The sequence below is a fragment of the Neocloeon triangulifer genome, unplaced genomic scaffold, assembly GCF_031216515.1.
Source record: "Neocloeon triangulifer isolate White Clay Creek 2 clone unplaced genomic scaffold, ASM3121651v1 ptg000014l, whole genome shotgun sequence".
Lineage (NCBI taxonomy): Eukaryota > Metazoa > Arthropoda > Insecta > Ephemeroptera > Baetidae > Neocloeon > Neocloeon triangulifer.
This window is the reverse complement of record NW_026775556.1, coordinates 28,527,443-28,544,725: the sequence shown is the minus strand read 5'-3', so window position 1 is coordinate 28,544,725 and position 17,283 is coordinate 28,527,443. Positions and strand designations below refer to the sequence as shown.

The 17,283-nt window shown below is 36.8% G+C and overlaps 3 protein-coding genes and 1 long non-coding RNA gene across 6 annotated transcripts in view; 1 reads left to right on the top strand and 3 right to left on the bottom strand.

Moving 5' to 3' along the window:
* The first annotated feature begins 2,529 nt into the window (after positions 1-2,529).
* On the top strand, positions 2,530-3,931 carry LOC132200746 (uncharacterized). Its single transcript, XR_009442191.1, has 3 exons — positions 2,530-2,836; positions 2,971-3,096; positions 3,399-3,931. It is a non-coding gene; the product is annotated as an uncharacterized LOC132200746 (long non-coding RNA).
* Positions 3,932-4,947: 1,016 nt separating this feature from the next.
* LOC132200659 (uncharacterized) lies at positions 4,948-7,165 on the bottom strand. The gene is made up of 5 exons (XM_059626301.1): positions 6,656-7,165; positions 6,083-6,169; positions 5,898-6,020; positions 5,285-5,839; positions 4,948-5,216 (listed from the first exon to the last, which is right to left on the bottom strand). Exons 1-5 carry the CDS (start codon positions 6,794-6,796, stop codon positions 5,091-5,093), a joined length of 1,032 nt encoding a protein of 343 aa, XP_059482284.1. The 5' UTR covers positions 6,797-7,165; the 3' UTR covers positions 4,948-5,090.
* A 3,497-nt stretch (positions 7,166-10,662) lies between these two features.
* LOC132200726 (uncharacterized) lies at positions 10,663-12,754 on the bottom strand. Its single transcript, XM_059626397.1, has 7 exons — positions 12,619-12,754; positions 12,245-12,370; positions 12,087-12,180; positions 11,976-12,034; positions 11,816-11,918; positions 11,637-11,758; positions 10,663-11,364 (listed from the first exon to the last, which is right to left on the bottom strand). Exons 1-7 carry the CDS (start codon positions 12,710-12,712, stop codon positions 11,054-11,056), a joined length of 909 nt encoding a protein of 302 aa, XP_059482380.1. The 5' UTR covers positions 12,713-12,754; the 3' UTR covers positions 10,663-11,053.
* Positions 12,755-13,093: 339 nt separating this feature from the next.
* The window catches only part of LOC132201325 (serine/threonine-protein kinase N), a 35,407-nt gene continuing 31,217 nt past the window's right edge, over positions 13,094-17,283 (bottom strand). For 2 of the 3 annotated variants that reach the window (XM_059627406.1, XM_059627408.1), the window contains 8 exons: positions 17,077-17,256; positions 16,233-16,379; positions 15,620-15,799; positions 15,415-15,566; positions 15,132-15,351; positions 14,974-15,081; positions 14,777-14,917; positions 13,094-14,574 (listed from right to left, as the gene is read on the bottom strand). In XM_059627406.1, the coding sequence (XP_059483389.1) occupies positions 14,431-14,574; positions 14,777-14,917; positions 14,974-15,081; positions 15,132-15,351; positions 15,415-15,566; positions 15,620-15,799; positions 16,233-16,379; positions 17,077-17,256 (1,272 nt within the window). In that variant the 3' untranslated portion in view covers positions 13,094-14,430. The remainder of the gene's footprint in view (positions 14,575-14,776; positions 14,918-14,973; positions 15,082-15,131; positions 15,352-15,414; positions 15,567-15,619; positions 15,800-16,232; positions 16,380-17,076; positions 17,257-17,283) is intronic. The other variant, XM_059627407.1, reaches the window with a different exon arrangement.

Here is a 17,283-nt window from a genome sequence, read left to right as displayed (position 1 = left end):
AGCCACGAAGCAGCCTCGGGCTGCGACAAAAGCGCAAGGGCCGCGAAGAGGGCCGCGCGCTTCCAACGTGCGCCGCTTGTGACAGACCGTAAGACCGGCCCCGTAGCCCTCGGTTCTTGCAAAAGCGTTATTCAGGGGCCGTCAGCCCGCGAAAAAGAAAAAAATAGATTTTGCGCGAGCGAAGCGAGTGGTGATATTTGCCAGCATTAGGTCTTTGGACGATTCTGTGCGCACTTTCTAACATTATTTTGAGCTATATTTCTGGGGATCAAGGTATGAATTGTGAAATAACTTACAAAAGAGGGGGACGTCATGACTTTTTAGATAATTTTTCTGATTTTTATAAAAAAAACTTTTAATCTATATTAAATCCTCTCCTCTTATACATTTTTATTATCGGACTGGGTAATCGCCGTGATCGGGCGCACCGTCTTAAGCTGATAATTGCAGCCTTGCAAGGAAAAAGTTTTGTTATAATATTTGCCGCAGCTCACAGGCATAGATGCCAAAGCATGTTAGCGGCAAATTGAACTGCCATGAAAATAGAGCACCAAATGTTTTGAACCAAAAAAATTAAGACGACCATCTAAAAATCCTGAACTGACTATTCTGATCATTTCTGGATACTTTCTGCGATAGCTAATTTTTTACTCAAGTTTACTTGGCATTTGACACAAGTTGCAAATTGCTTAATTAAAAAATATGCTAAAAATTTCTACTGATAAAAAAAAATACACATGATACACGAAGAGCTCAATTTTAATTTAAGAGCTCGCAGTTTTCAAATTTAATTGTAATAAAATAAAGCACTACCCCTATAAAAATATCTTGTACACAAACTGGTATAAACTTGGCTGAAACAGGGTTTTGACGGCATAAACTAGGAAACAAACAAAAAAATTTGGCAGTTGACGGTCTTTGACAGAAATCCGGTCCTCAACCTGGTGTTTGTGTCCAAGTTTATTCCAAAGTTTAATTCCTGTTTATGTCCATCTGAGCGGTCGGGAGTCACATGCCTGTTTTTTTCCATTGTTTGTTGCCGAGTTTATGCCAAGGCCAGCGGTGCGGGGTTTTCTCCCTGTTTATTTCCCAGTTTATGTCCATCCGAGCGGTCGGAGTCACATGCCTGTTTATTTCCAATATTTGTTCCCAAGTTTACGCCAAGGCACAACCGGTGGAGGGTTTCTTCCCGGTTTATGCCCAAGTGTTTATTTCCAAGTTTCTTCTTCTCAAAAAAAATTCCATTCGTGTCCCAGTTTACTTCAAATATTTTAGTCAAAGTTTATTCTTATTTAAATTAAAATGATTAAAAGGGCAGTTAAAATTATGAGATGTCGTATTTTATATAAAAACTTGAAGTTAAAAAAAAAATTGGATGAATATGAAATAATAAAAATTAATAGACCATATTACCGACTAGATTAAATATTATTTTTTTTTTGGTTAATAATTTAAAACGATTAAAATAATATGAGAAGAATAAATAAAGTCAATAAAACAGTTATCATTATTGTTTTATAATTAAGTTTCAATTAATTTAACTTAATTTATCCATATCTGTGTTCTTGTAATAAGTTTACATTATTTTAAAGGCGGCATGTTAATTTTTTTTAGCAGATATTGATAAGTTTTTATTTTTTACAGACTTAGGTAATTTTTTTTGCTCACATATTTTGTTTTAGTAAGGTTGAAGCTTAAATATATTAAATAATATTAAAAATATAAAGAATATTAAATTTTTATATTGCCATAAAAATGCAGCTATAATTAAAAAAATTAAAATAAAATGAATTTTTGTAATATTATATATTCTAAATACATACAAGAATATATTAGTTCTATTAAATTTAAAAAATTAAAAAATTACCGTTCGTTACCTCTATTTTAATTTTTTTAGTATAAAATAAACTTCAATTCTAAATCTTAATTTTCCAAGCAGAATTAATAAAGACGAATGACATTAAAATTATTCTCATGCAAAAATATTTTGATTTGACATAGGACAAGTATTATTTTGCTGGCGTATTAATATTTTTTCTTCGAAGTCTTTAGGAAAAAATTTATATCTTATTTTAATGTCCTAAATTTCTGATTTTTTTTTCTTCAGATTTTGCTTCACGCGCACATAATTAAAAATTTTACTTTCTAGCAAATAATCCTACATTGAGGAAACATTTAAATTATATTCTATAATCTAAATTCTAAATTTTTAAATACGCAAAGCTTCTTTATTTAATACAAATTAGTTTAAAAAAATTAATATTATTTTTTATGAGCGCGTTTAAAATTTTGATACAAGAATGTTTAGTTATAGTTCATCTTTTTAATCGAGTTTTATTTTTATTGGAACATTGTCAAAAATTCAAATCTCATCTTTCGCGCCTTGAACTTCTTTCAAACGTAAACATTTCTCAGGCAAACCATGCGCAGTTGTATAAATTTGGTTCTGCGCACACTTCACCAACTATTCGGCTCGCGCCTCTCGCGCCGCGGCTCGACGACGGCTCACTTTTCAAACAAAATAACCGTCGTTGTTTTGATTTGGTGTGGATACCGGGTTTTGTGACTGATCGGAAAGTTTTGCCGTTTTTTCCGGAATAATGGTCAAGAAATGGTTAGAAAGTGAGGCCAAAGCGTCCTGGATTGGCAAACGTTCAAAGTACGGTGGAAATTCGGGTGAATTGACTTTTATAACGAGCTCGGGAGGAATTCGACTTGCAGCCCGCGTCCGGTTACTTCGTGAACGACCCAAGCCAAGCTGCTGCTTTCGACGCCCAGACAGGGACTGGGCCCTGGATTACAAATCAACCTCCACTCCAAATTAATTTCAAATCAGGTACTTATTTTGCCACTTTTAAGACCCCCCCCCCCCCGATAAATACATTTCAAATTTTCTTTTTCCCTATTAACCTGTTTTGTATAAAAATATTAAGGAACTTATTTTAATCATGCTATTTTTTAATTTTACAGATCCGAGTTCAGAGTCCTTCAACAACTCAATTACATCAAAGACGGACGGGAATATTGGATGATAAACTTGATTCACAAGAAGCCTAATGAGAGTACCGGATTGCTCTGATCGTTTTAAATTTTGAGGTGAGCAGTGAGCTTAATTCCAAAGTTAATTTAACTGACTGAACTGCGTGAACCTTTCTTTTAGAAATTAAAATTGAATACAATAACTTAAATCAATAATATATTATTTTTAGTGTTAAAAATTAAAAATGTTATTAAAAACCTTTTCTGACTAGCTATTTTTACAACAATTTTGTTAATAAAATTTGAATTTTTACTTTAATATCTCAATAACTTTTAATGCTCAATTAAAGCTTAATTTTAACTCGTTATATGATTTGTTAAGTAAAATTTTATAATGGGAAAATTTCTTTTGTTTACAGATTGGGGAAAAGAGCCATCGAAGAAAAAAATGTCACATTCCTCCGAGTGATGGTGAGAACCGTGGCCTTAATTTTTCAAAAGTATATTTTAAGGTTGAAATATATTTGATTAAATTATGCTTTTATTAACTTGTGATTTAAATATTTGGATAATTAAAAATTTGTCTAACTTCAATGTTGCAATTTTTAATAATATTAAATAATATCTCTACTGGTTTAAATTTAAATAAATTAATAAGGATGTTTGAAATATGGATTATATAATGTAGCGAAGTTGATTTTATGTTCAATACAAGGAATGCAACACTTGTTGCTTAATTATCTCAATTTAAAAATTATGTCGTACGTAATAATCATAATTTGCAACTGCTGTAATAAGGAACTGCTGAGGAAAAGATTAATATTTTACCTGTTAATTACTATTATGATTTTTAATATTTTACCTGTTATTTTCTATTATGATTTGTGATTGTACTTTATGTATTTATTGTATTTTATTTTATTTTTATGTTGTTATGAAATAAAGACCATTATTTTACTAATAAAAAAATGTGAGCTGATTTAAATTTATGCAACCCGCAAAGAGAATAAACTTGGCAATAAACTAAAATAAGGGGAGGTAAGCTTTGACACAAACTAGGGAATAAACAAGAAGATCACAAAGGGGAGGGTGGACATAAACTGGGGTACAAACCATGGCATAAACTAGGCAACAAACAGGGAATAAACTTGGCCACAAACGTCCTCGCCTAGAAGCTGGAATAAACATGGAAATAAACGAGTGCCAAATTCCTACCCTGTTTATGACAACAGTTTATTCCATGTTTTTTTCCCTGTTTCTGACAAGTTTTTGCCTCAAAAATGTTATGGGGGTAACCACTTATGTTTTAATGGTTTCTATAATTTAATCCGAAAACCTAATTAAAATAAATAAATGGTGATATATAGTGGAGTCTAAAAATCATGAAGATAATTAATTCTTAATTCATTATTACCTAAGGAATTTTTTTTGCGTACTTATAAAAATAACATTTGTGTTCAAAATAGCGTCAAATGCGCCATGAGCCACTAAAGGTTCCAATAGTGCTGGCGAAGCAGGCGCGCTCGGGGCTCAAAGTGGGCCGTCGCCGGCAAAGCCAGTGCGCAAAAATTGGGCCGTTTAGATGGCGTGGGCCGCGTATTTTAAAATCACCCAGTCAAAATTTTTCGGCACTAAGTAATTCGCCCATTTAAAATTGGGTCAATCATCATGGTGACAGAACAAGAACTGGGTGCAACGCAGACGGCAGAGTGCCGACGACAAGCGATGGAATTCCATTCAACGAGTGCGAGTCAAAATTTAATTAAATGTTCATATTGTTCATGCGGATAAAAGCAGAAACAAGTCCCTACAACTTCACCAATGTAAAAATAAAGCGTCGAAAAGTTTTTTATGGAGAAATTACACCCAAACTTGATTTGCAGATAAGATTTCAATATTCATGTTTGCGGCTTTTGGAATGACATATCAATTAAAGCAATTAAGTGAAATATTTTATAGAAATCCTTTTTGTATTTGAGTTTCAAAAACATATATTTTCGGCAAAGTGTACCTCTTGTGAAAAACTAAAAATTTTAAGCCTGGCAATTTTTTTATGCAAACTATGAGTGGTTTTCGTACATTAGACAAAAAGCTGAATTTCTTCACTAAGTCTACTTATTACGCTTTTTCTGGAGGAGAGGGTTGGCTTTGGACATGTTAGCCTTCAGCTGCTGAAGCTTGGATGGCTTCTTTCCTTGACGTTGACGAGTCTTTTTCTTCTCCTTTGGAAGCTCAACCTTAATACACATAGTTAAGTTTATTTAGCATCAACATAATCATTGTTAAATAATAAAAAAAAACTCACAACTGAAATATCATCATCAGATTCTAGAGCACTGCAGTCAGAGCCAAAAGGTTCCTTGCTCATGGTGGCAGAACCATCCTGCTTGTCCTCTTGGCAAACTTCAACAAAATCTTCCAATGAAATGGCCTGGTTTACAGTGGTGTAAGTGTCTGCCGTGTCTTCCTCCGGGTCACATGACACACCAAAGATATTCACAATCTGATTAGGCAGAAGATTGGCCCTTGTGAAAGTTTTGGTACAGGTTTTGTCCAATCTGGTAGAGTATTTAAAAGTGCCTAGAAGCAATGGTTTTCCCTGGGACACAGACAGTCTCGTCAGATTCTTCTTAATTCTCTTCACCAACGGGCCATCAGTGCGCCTTTTCTTCTTTTCCTGTGGCACCTGAGCTTCCACAGCCATGTTCTCCTCCAACCTCTCAGGTTCTCCTTCCTTCCAAGTGGCATTTTTGGCCTTGCGCACTTTTGGTTTTGCTGCTGCAACCACTTCACCTTGTTCTGAGATTTCATCATGGCCAGACTTGTCGGCAACAGGTTCCTCCAGTCCAACCTTATTGTGCTATATGAAAAATTGGAATGAAATATTTTATAAAAAATAAAAAACCTTCCATGTATACCTTATCTGCCATTTTCTCATTCTCTTCTTCAGTGGCAACAGCAAGTTGAGTTTTGTCTCCCTCTCCTGGCTCCTGAATTTCTTTGTCTGGTGGATGATCAAGGATCACAAACTCCTGGTTGATCTATACAAATTGGTACAAATGAGCAACAAAATATAGATATAAAAAAAATATGCAGTTATTACCATAGCATCAAAGGAGCAGAGTGCATTGCTTTCATTTGGCTGCAAATTTTGAGACGGAGTGCTAGAGATCTGGATGAAGGATATTGACTGAAACAAAAAACGGCGTTAAATATATATTTTCATAAATTACAATGAAATAAGGCTCTTAGCAAATTTTTTCAATAAAAGAAATGTTAGAATATGGTTAATTTCTGTATCCATTACCAACAAATTATATTTCAGTTACGTTAATCATTTATTTCAAATGTGAATTGTTTATTTTAAACCAAAAATTCCGGGCAGATTTATTTTAAATTGGAAAACGTAAAAAGCTATATAAGACGCAAAATTTTAAATTTAAAAAATTAAATCCTGAGATTAGTGTCTTTTGTGGATCCCATAATATTTCCTTTCATGGATCTATCTATAAAGCATCTATAAAAAAGTCGCGGTTGAAAAATTTCGAGCCATGCAAAATTAACTGAAGAATTTAGACGATGCACACGTGAAAACGTGCCACGTGTCTTTAAAATCGAGGACACACGAGCAAGGATAATCGCAAATAAAAATTGAAATCAATTAAAACAATCACACCTCTCTATCTTTTTGATGGCCACTCTGCTCTTGCACCTTGATTTTGCTGATCTCCATGCTGTCGTTCAGGTTTTTCAATCCGTTTGCGGCGGACATGTTGATTTCTCGCAGTCGGCCCTTTTGAGATCCAAAAGACTCCATAAAAGCCGCAGCCTCAACTCTCTCAGGACGCAGAATCGACGAAAATCTGAGAGTTCGTGTGGACCAAAGACAAAAAATTCCGCGCGATTGAGATTTCCAGGCGAAAATGCAAAATGCTCGGACGGCGTGTCAGCCTCGACCAAGGGTGCGAATTCAGCGTCCTGCGATTTGCGAAATGGCGACCTGGTGACGCGTGTCAGACGTAAAAGACGGGAAGCAGGAAGTGACGTCAGCAGCCAATCAGAGCAATTCGGCGAGAGGAGTGAATTAATTTGATTGGGGGATTTCTCCCGCGGGCACGAGTGTCTGGAAAGAGGTGGAGAGGGGACTCTGAAGAAATATTTCACCGCATCTCTGGCTAGTCAGGCTCACAGCATTTGGGAATGGAACGGTCGGCGACAAGCACCAAGGCCAAGGTCAACGCCAAGGTATTTTTATCTACTACTTGAGACAACTGCAACACTTTTAAAAAATAATTTGGCCAAATAAAATTCCTAGGAATACACGTAGCTAAATAAATATATCTTTACATTTTACATGACTATCGACGATCAGCAAAAATATTCATTAGCTTTTGACGATTTTTTAAAAGATGATAATAAGGACTTTTAACCGCTTTTAAACCACACTTTTGTGATGTATTCATGTATTTTGTGAACAAAACGCGCGTGGGCAATGCGTGAGATACGTTTTGTTTTCCATATTTCACATTCATTAATTAGTTAAAATATGCAAATATAGAAATTCACATTGAGTGCGGGCGAAAAATTTGAAAAAAAGTTATATGTGCGAGCGTAAGCGTAAAATATCTGGGCGCTTGGCAAAAGAAAAAGAAGATATTATTTTGATTATTTTTTTTAAATTATTATTTTCGTAATTTAAATAATAATATATGCTGTCCTCAGTTCCAAATTACTTTATTGTTATCAAAATAAAAGTATTTATTAAACATTCTTTTTTTAAATCTATTTAACGTTATATAGGTCTGGTCAAGATTTCACTCTTAGCACATTATATTGAGCTGAGAGAACAAAAATCGGAATTAAAACTGCCACGAACATGTACGATGACTTGACAAAACTGCCTAAAAGATTGTGCAAAAATGTTTTTTAATTTTAAAATCAGTTTTTTTTTATGTAACTGTGACACTTCAAATTAAGGACTCCTTATTGCAATGCTAAGAGTACCAAAGAGGTTTTTTTGATCTCCCATATGCTCAATGTAAAATTTTTGCCCCATGAACCCCCAATTTTTTTCTGCTTATCTGTTTAGGGTCATTCAATTATCATTTTGTGCAATTTTGAGCAAAAAATTTCGGGCAGATTTTTTTTAATCGCCAAAAACAAAAATCACCATAAAACGCCATGTTAAATTTCAAAAAATCATATTTCAAGATTAATCCGCGCGACCCCCCATTTTTCTTTGTGCAATCAACTCCACTAGTGGGCAGGTATTTATAAAAAAATCAGGGTCAAAAAATTTCGGGCCGATTTTCCGCAAACAGAAGTTGTAGATGTCAATAAGGAGGCCTTAACCGCATATCGCCAACAATGGCAATGTTGTGCATGTGAAAGGATAAACGGTTCAACAATCCACAATTCAAAAGAACTTCTCACTCTAAGAATTCTCATTCGAAATCCATTCAAAATATGAACATGAACGCGAATTTTGGAGGAGTTGGCCACCCAGCAGGACCGGGAGGACCGGCCTTGCCGATGATCAACATTTCCGGAAATACGGGCGCCCAGGCCTGCGCTGGAGGACACGGCCAAGCTGCTGGGCCTGGAGGACACGGCCAAGCTGGACCAGCCTTGCCAATGATCAACATGTCCGGAAATACGGGCGTCCAGGTCTGCGCTGGAGGACACGGCCAAGCAGCTGGGCCTGGAGGACACGGCCAAGCAGCAGGACAAGCCATCCCCATGAACAATCTTGCGGCAATATCGGGATCCAGGCCTACGTTGCAGGAGTCGGCCAAGCACCATGTTAGCTGCGAGGATTCTCGATGTCGGTGTCGCACTTTGACTATGAAAGTTACCCGTGTTTTCGTAGACGGGGTCAGGAAGAATTCGCGTGAGAGGAGTTGGCTTTCGGTAATTTCATCGAGTGAATCTGCTCACAATCTAACTATAGAAGCGCAAAACTTTGGAGCGCGTCAAGTTATTGACAAATTTTCCTAAAAAATTTTGCTAATTTGCCGTTTAATTTTTCAACGTCTCGTGGTCTTATTAATCATCGTGCTTTTGTTTATTCATTTATTTTGTTTGTGTGTTTTTGTTTGTTATGTATTACTTATGTTTTCATTTTATTTTTTTTTAGATACATTTTTTTCTGCGGTATGGAGCAGACGAACACCATCGATTTGCCCTGCTCACAGGGACCCGCCGAGGATTTCAACCCTGTGGTGGTTGAAGGTGGCTCTGCCGCCAAGATGAACGTAAAGGAGAACACATGAGCGGTGACGATCGACTCGACTGTCAAGTTTTTGGCACAGGTCGGCAACAAAGGTTAGTAGCAAATATATTTCTGATACACGCATCCTTTGATCTTTTTTTTTATTTTGGAAGTATAAAAAAGGTGTTATTTTAGAAGATCAATTTTATTTTTTTAAATCATGCTTACTTGAAAGAAAACTCCGGAAAAATGATTTCTTTTAAGCGAAAATCTGCAATTAATCGGTCTCACAGGTCGAGAGCTAGGTTGTTAAATTTTTTTTGTCTGTTTGTATGAAGCAGAGGACTTTCTAGAGAAGGCATGACATTTAACTTTGTGATAATATCTTTAGACCTATTAAGTAAATGTCAGAAATAATTTATCACAATCGGCTCATTTCACTAGTTCAGAGCATTTTTTGAACCAAAAGGTGCTCTTATTGTTAGACCGAATGCATTCAGTCATAACTCGGCTTGCTGATCGGTCAGCAAAATATGAATATTTTAATTTACGAAATTAACCATAAGTTAAAGAAGTTTTAATTCTTATTAATATACATAATATTTTTGTTTCAAAGGGCCAGAAGTTGGTGGATGTTCCAGTGCAGACTCGAGGACCGTTGTTCTTCAGGCGGAGAACCTCAGTGTGAACCTAATAGGGAAACAGCTGAAGAGGAAAAGAGCAACAAGATTAAAGCCGTACACAACTGGGTAACACCATGTACTCTGCATACTGCTTTGCCTCTTTGTTGGACCCTAACCTCACTACTGAAATGATTGATCAGCGCTGGTCCGAACTTTCTGCTCGAGAGAAATTCTATTTTTCATCCATCACGTTCAAACAGTAGTTCATCCAGGGAAAAGACTTTCAGTGTTGTTACCTAATAATAAAGACGTTTAAGGAGGCTACAGCAATTTCCTCATAAGAGCATTGTTAGGATATGGTTAATTTTTATATCCATGAACCCCCAAATTTTAATTTGTATGCAGTATTTGAAATGTAAAATTTTGAGTCAAACATTTTGGGCTGATTTTTTGTATTTATTTATTATTATTTTTTTTTTTTTTTAATTGGAAAACCATAAAAACGTGATGGTAAAATCAGAAAAGGAAAAAAATCAAATAATGGGATTAATCCCTTGGGACCCAATATTTTCTTTCGTGCAATCATTTCCTTGTGTGGGCTGTGCATCCATAAGAAAAATCTGTTGACAAATTTTGGTCCAAACTTAATCTATAAAGGAGACGTTAAATCACTTCAGCTTGCTCTGCTGTTTCGCTTCAATAGAAAATCGGCCCTTGTGATTTAGCAGTCCTGTCTGCCACTGCTGATGCCTTAATTCCCAAGAGGGATAGACAATACAATGAAATTTTCTTGTTCATATCCATATTAATTCATATTTTATTTCTTTTAATATCCACTAAAATCGTCCAACAAATGATCACGTAATTAGATTTAATTAAAATGAAATTCAAATCTGACATACCTGACTCATTGAATTTTGTTAATCTGGTTACATTTTTTATAGCTCTTCCCTTCCAAAAGTGTCACATCCAAATCAATAAAGTTCCCAAGACTTTTTCAAAAAGTCTATATTCAATAAATATCTACATATATATTACTCCTTCCTCACTATTAAATTATTATTTTTTTCCAGCTTTGATAATTGAAATTTTTATAGATACGTGTTCTGCTAAATTTTTAGACAAAAATATAACATTCTTACGATTTCTATAAATCTCTCCTTGAGACTAAAAGCTTTTGAATCCTGGGTGTAATTAATTCCAAATTTTGTTTAACTCATAATTACACCCACTCGTGTTGCTAGCTGGACGAGGATCCACTTTGTCGGTGGTCTTGAATTGCGTCGGAACCTTCCGTGATTGGCTCAAGCGGCCGAAGAGGGTCTGCAGGATGGTCGACGGGACTGAGATTGGAAGGTGGATTCTGCATTTGCAGGGGCAACGGAGACAAAGGTGGTTGCGAAGGGTAACTGCTGAGGATGACTTTGTGCTTGAGGGCCTCTTCGTACGGAGGAGGCGCCGTGCCGGGCGTTGGCAGGAGCAGATACGGAGGAACGGGCGCGTTTCGTCCCGGAAATTGCGAATTCGCAGAGGGGTCCAGAGATCCAATAACTTAAAAGAAAGAATTTTTAATTTAATTTTTTTTAGTCAAAAATATGTTTTTCAAATAAATTAATTTTAATAAATTTAAAATTAAAATATTAATGATAATTTTTTTTTATATCGTTTGTTTGTTCAAATTTTTAATCGAATGTAAACAATGTGTTGTAACAATTTGGATAAATAATCAACAATTAAAAATAATAAAAAAAGATTTTAATTTGTTGGTGTATATTTTTTTCAACTTTTTAAACAGTATTTAATTATTTATTTTTAATTTATACCTCTGTAAGACGCAACCCACGTGCCAGGTGCATTACTCATTGGGATGCATTGTGCATCAACGTCACCTCTGCCATTTTCAGTCGACCTCGGAGCCGAGTTTCCTCGGCGCCAAATTTTGCTGCTAAATTTATAAAATCCATTAAAATAAAATTGCGGAAAAACTTTCTTACATTCTTACCAGTTGCAAAATAATTTGATCAGCAGATACATCATTGCTCCAACGCCCAGGATAAATATGAGCGTTCCGATCAGGTCACTCATGGTTCCAATTTTATTAGGGCCTTCAAGGAACAAATTTATATAATTTTTTGAAAATGTCGATAATCCCAAATTTTTACCGTAATCGTCGTCCCCTAATTTATAGCACCGCTTTGAAACCAAATCCCACACATATCCCCTAGAAAGTAATTTTTTTTTCAAAATTGTATTAAAATTTTAAAATATTTTACCTTCTGCATCTGCAAGTTTTGTCCGCTCTGGCGCATACTAAATTATAATCAGCAAGGTTGCAGTCGCCGTCAGCCCGACATTTGTTGCCGTGGACTAAAATAAATAGCAAAAATTTAATAGCAAAATCAAAGTTGAACTGATTATTTTTAATTCTTACACGTCCCTGGCGCGCACGGAGAAAATAGGCCCGAGTCTTTTTCAGGATCGCAAACGCACCTGTTGTTGTGGCACACGTACCCTGGCCAAGGGTAGCAGTCTGAATTGACTCTGCAGGTGTACTCTCCTGAAATCCGACGAAAAATTTAAAATTAAAAGAGAATTTATTTGAATTCATTATGAAATTCAAATAATTTTGATGATTACCGAAAAACGGCATGCATAGGGAAATGGGGGGTTTTATTTTTAGAGACTGCGTAGGCGTACCAAGGGCGAACGAGTTTTGAATTTTTCAAAAACGATTAAGGATTTAAAAGTGATCAATTCAGCAGAATCAACTCGCTTAAAATATCAATGTCGATTTCAAGAACTGACCTGCGACGAGTTTGAACACGTGCGTCAGGTTGATGGTGGTCATTGCGGCAGAGAAACGCAGAAGGTCCTTGGGCGAGCACTTGCTGCTGTGCATTTGTATCTACCCGGTGTGATGTGAGGGTTGCCTACATCGCATATGGGGTGGATGGATGGGGTTAGTCGCCCAGGCAGGATCAATGAGGGTGAGTTTGCGCCCTTCCTCGCTCCGATCATCGCGGCCTGGCATTTAAATTTAAACGGGGGGTGGAATATTTACGGCGCTACCCCCGACCGCACAAAAGCAGCTTTTCAAAGCCAACGTTATACCCTGCCCGGCAATCAAAGACAAAGATTGGCGCAAAGCAGTGACACTGGCGCCGATTTCAATTATTGCTTCTAAATTTGCTCTTAAATTTAAAAAACATTATTGAAAAATTATAATTTTTCCAATAGTTTAAAAAATTTGGATTTTCGATGGTAATAAAACAACACAGTGGATTCTGTAGTAAATAAACGATGGCTTTGCTTTTATTATGTTAAAATTATCTCAAAATTTATCTTACAAAAGATTGCTTCGTGTAAAATGGCATGATGCATTTTTAATTTATTGTAATTGACAGCACGCTTCGATTTTATATTTTCTGAAGTGATGCGCAAGTTGAATCTGGATTAAAATTTGCAATTTACAATGAGCTGACTAATGCTGATTGGTGGTCAAGAAATATACACGAACCAAACGAAAGCTGCCAATATCATTCATAGCGTGTTAAGTATTTACATGCAAACAATTCATAAATATATTTTCCAAGTTCGCAAAGTTTTACAACTCTCAATTTTGATTCTAACCATGTTTTGATAAAAAAACAAATCAAGCAATCAATTTATAATATTTTCAAAGAGACGCAATTTACAAATACAATGATATTGTAAGAGAGAATACACGTTCTAACCAAAGCAAAGAGTTAATTGATTAATCGTTGAATTACAAATCTATCATCACAAAAGCTGAAATATTTTTATAATAATAATAATTACGTGTGAATGTGAAAGCCCTAACTGTATTTTCATGTAATTAATTCAATTCGTAAATAAGCTCTAGCCTAAACTCGCTCAAGTATGTATTTACAAAAATCAGGGCTCCGTAAGACACTGGTTAAGTTCTCCAAAAGGCACCTAATAACGAACAACGCAAACATACACAGACAGGTGAGCAAGCACCACTGGTGTTTTTTTTCCTCTCTTTCAAAACTTCACTGTTTCATTTCGCAGTGTGGCGTTAACGACGAGCACTGCCAACTGCGTTTAAAAACGAACAAACAACTTTTAAGCTGCGGATTATTAATTAAACTGTATATAGTGAGCATAACAGGGATGGTCAATCTACAACTTTGTCCCAGCAAAAATGTTCAGTCAAACGGCTTGTAAAATTTAGCTAAAAATTCTTCAACAATCCCAGAATTGCAGCTAAATTCATGTTAGGTACGCCGGGATTTTCAACCAAACATTATTTCACCCTCAAAAGGTACTTTGGCACAACAAAGGTTGCACCTCTACTCGCATTCGAATAACTAACATTGAGCACAGTTTCCTAAGACCACACGTTCCTTTTTTTTTAAAATTATGTGACCGTTTTCAGTTGCTTTGAAAAGAAAGGTTGGAAAAATTACAAGGGATAGTCGGAGAAGAGTAGAGAGCTCATATGTAGGGACGGCTTTTCCAGTGGTCATCACAAATTGTGTAGGCACTCTAGCAATCGCACTTGGGATTATCCTAAAGCTGTCTCGCGTTTAACTTAGGTATATGTAAGTGACTTTGTTTCTATCCTGTCGGGTATCAGCACCAGTCTGCCATGTAGGTAAAATCACGGAAGCAGGTCTGCTCCTCTTCGGTGAGAGGCCTCGGCTCCTTCGGTGGCGTCAGTTGGGGCTTTTCTTGAGTGAATTCTTCGTCAAAGTTGCTCACGTCCTCAGGAGAATGCTGTGTAAAAAAAGGGAGAATTGTTATTAATTATTTTCCAACAATTAAAAGAAGGAATGAAGAAAAAATAAGTTTCGAGTTTCACTACGTCCGGAAATCTACAAAACGAGCCTTTTTTTACAAATGAAGTAAGATTAAATTACTATGAAAATGAGGAAAGATTTTAACTGATTAAAAACTGAGTGATTCTATTTGAACTTACCACAAGTGGAACAAATGGTGGTTTGACTCGTCTATGAAGCAGCTCTTCCCACTGAATTGTTCTAAAGAACGCTTGCTTCTTCACGTCTTCAGCGTCTCTCTCGCTGGACCCCAAACGCCTGTCCGGATTCTTCCTCAAGAGCTGCGAAATTAAAAAATTTAATTCACCCCGACACGAATATTTTCAAACAAACTCACTCTTCTCATAATGGCAATGGCTTCTAGGGTCAAGAACCTCGGGTACCGGACTTCGTCGTTAACTATGCTGTCGAAAACCTCTTCCTCGTCATCACCAGGGAAGGGCGACTGAAATTTTCAATTGAGTCGTGTTTTCAACGTGGAAAAAGTTTGCTTACTTCTCCGACAAGCATCTCAAAAATCAAAACGCCAAGACCCCACCAGTCGACGGCCCTCGTGTAGGAAGTTTCCGTCAGGACTTCGGGGGCAAGGAACTCAGGAGTTCCGCAGAAAGTTCCGGTTCTGTCTCCGAAGCCCATGCCTTCTTTGCACAAGCCGAAATCTGCGATTTTTACGTAGCCTTCGGTGTCTAGGAGCAAGTTGTCCAATTTGAGATCTCTGTGTTATTGAAAGAAAAGAGATTAATTAACGAGTTTGATGAAGACAGTTGCTAAGTTTTACCTGTAAATGATTCTACTTTGGTGAAGGTATTGAAGGCCGAGCACAACGCAGGCTGCATAAAACACAGCCCTTGTCTCGGAAAAGACGTCCGCGTGAATGTGCATCATCAAATCGCCACCAGCTGCGTACTCCATAACAAAGCACACGTGATTCTGCAACAATTCAAAGGTAAATTAATGCGCCGATTGCAGGTGACATTTAATACCTCCGTTTGGAAGCAAGAAAACAGGTTGACGAGGAACGGGTGCCGCTGGGCGTTGGCCACCTCGAAGATGCGTTTTTCAGCAAGCAGAGACTCGACCTCGTCTCGGGCAATGATGTCGCCCTTCTTGAGCGCCTTGATTGCAAAGTACTCGCCCGTGCTGCGGTATTGGGAGAGGATCACCTGAAATTCAGAACAGAAAGTTAATCTACAAATTTACAATAATAGAATTCTAAATTAAATTAAATTCTGTAAATACATACTTTTTAATTTTGAATTTTTTTAATGATTGAATCATAACATAAATTAATTTATAAGTTTGTACTTCATGAAATTATGGAAAAAAAAAATTAATCAACAAAAATATTAATTATTAATATAAATTTACAAAAAGATTTCAAAATTCAGAAACAGAATCCCATTATTCCCAGTAAATACTAAAAAGTTTTAATTAAAGAATTTAGAAATTATTTAATTCTTAATAAAAACTTCCCAAAATAGGTAGAAAATATTAAAGAGAAATGAAATTTTGATTATGAAGTTAAATATTCCATTTTTTTTAATTATTTAACAAAAAAGCTCGAAATATGAGAAACAAAAAATGTTGTATTGTCACCTTTCCAAAGTGTCCCCTTCCCAGGACGCTGATGAGTCTGAAGTGATCGAGTGACATGCCAGTGAACTGCGAGTGCCTGCGAGACTCGTAGGCGCTGTCCCTGTACTCGAGACCTCTGGCAACGGGCCGCCTCACCACCTGCGGAGGCTGCAAAGCCACAAAACCGCGATCAGCACATCAAAGTTCATAATCTCTCGCAGCAGCGTTTAAAAGAGTTAATCAACACAATAATTTCGTTTCATGCGCTGAAAGCAATCACACTTCGTTAGTAACGCATCGGCACATATAATAAACACGCCTGACATGTGGCCAAGAAACCCTGCAATGGACGTAGAATGGACGAGATTAATCAAAACAATTTCACACATGCAAGTTGGATCAGAAAAATCAGCAAAAAGAAAAATCCAAACATATTTTAAGCACAGAAAAAAAGCAGAGACGCATTTAAACTTAAATAAGAAATTTAAAATATTAAAAAAATTAAATAAATTAGTTGAATAAATTTAAATGCGTCCTCTTGGCAAAAAGCAATGGGTGGGTCCGAATGTAAGAGAATTGATTCTCGCAGCGATTCTCATGAAACGATTCTCGAGAAGTGATTCTCGCGCAAGGATTCTCAAGGAACGATTCTGTGGTGGTTTTTCAATGGCAGAAACGTTCCTTGAGAATCTTTGAGGGAGAATCACTTCTCGAGAATCGCTGCGAGAATCGATCCTCTCATCTTCGGACCCAGCCAGTGTCTGTTAAGAAAGCAAAAGCATGTTTTTTTTCCAGAATGCGGCAGGTTTGAGGTTAGTGAAGCTGGAGGGTCTGCAAAGGGGCGAGGGGTCGCGGGGGCGGCTACCTCGAGCTCGTCAGGGAACTCTACTATGGGCTGCGGCGACTGTTGGCGAGGTCTCGGCTCTGGTTGCGGCGCAGGCTGAGGGTTTCTATTTTGCCGGGGGGCGGGCTGGGGGGCCTGGATCACCTGGACCTCGGCCTTGAGCGGCTCGTCTTGCAGGAAGTCAAACTCCCTGAGTGCGCTCTGCAAAACACCACCATTTCTTTCTAG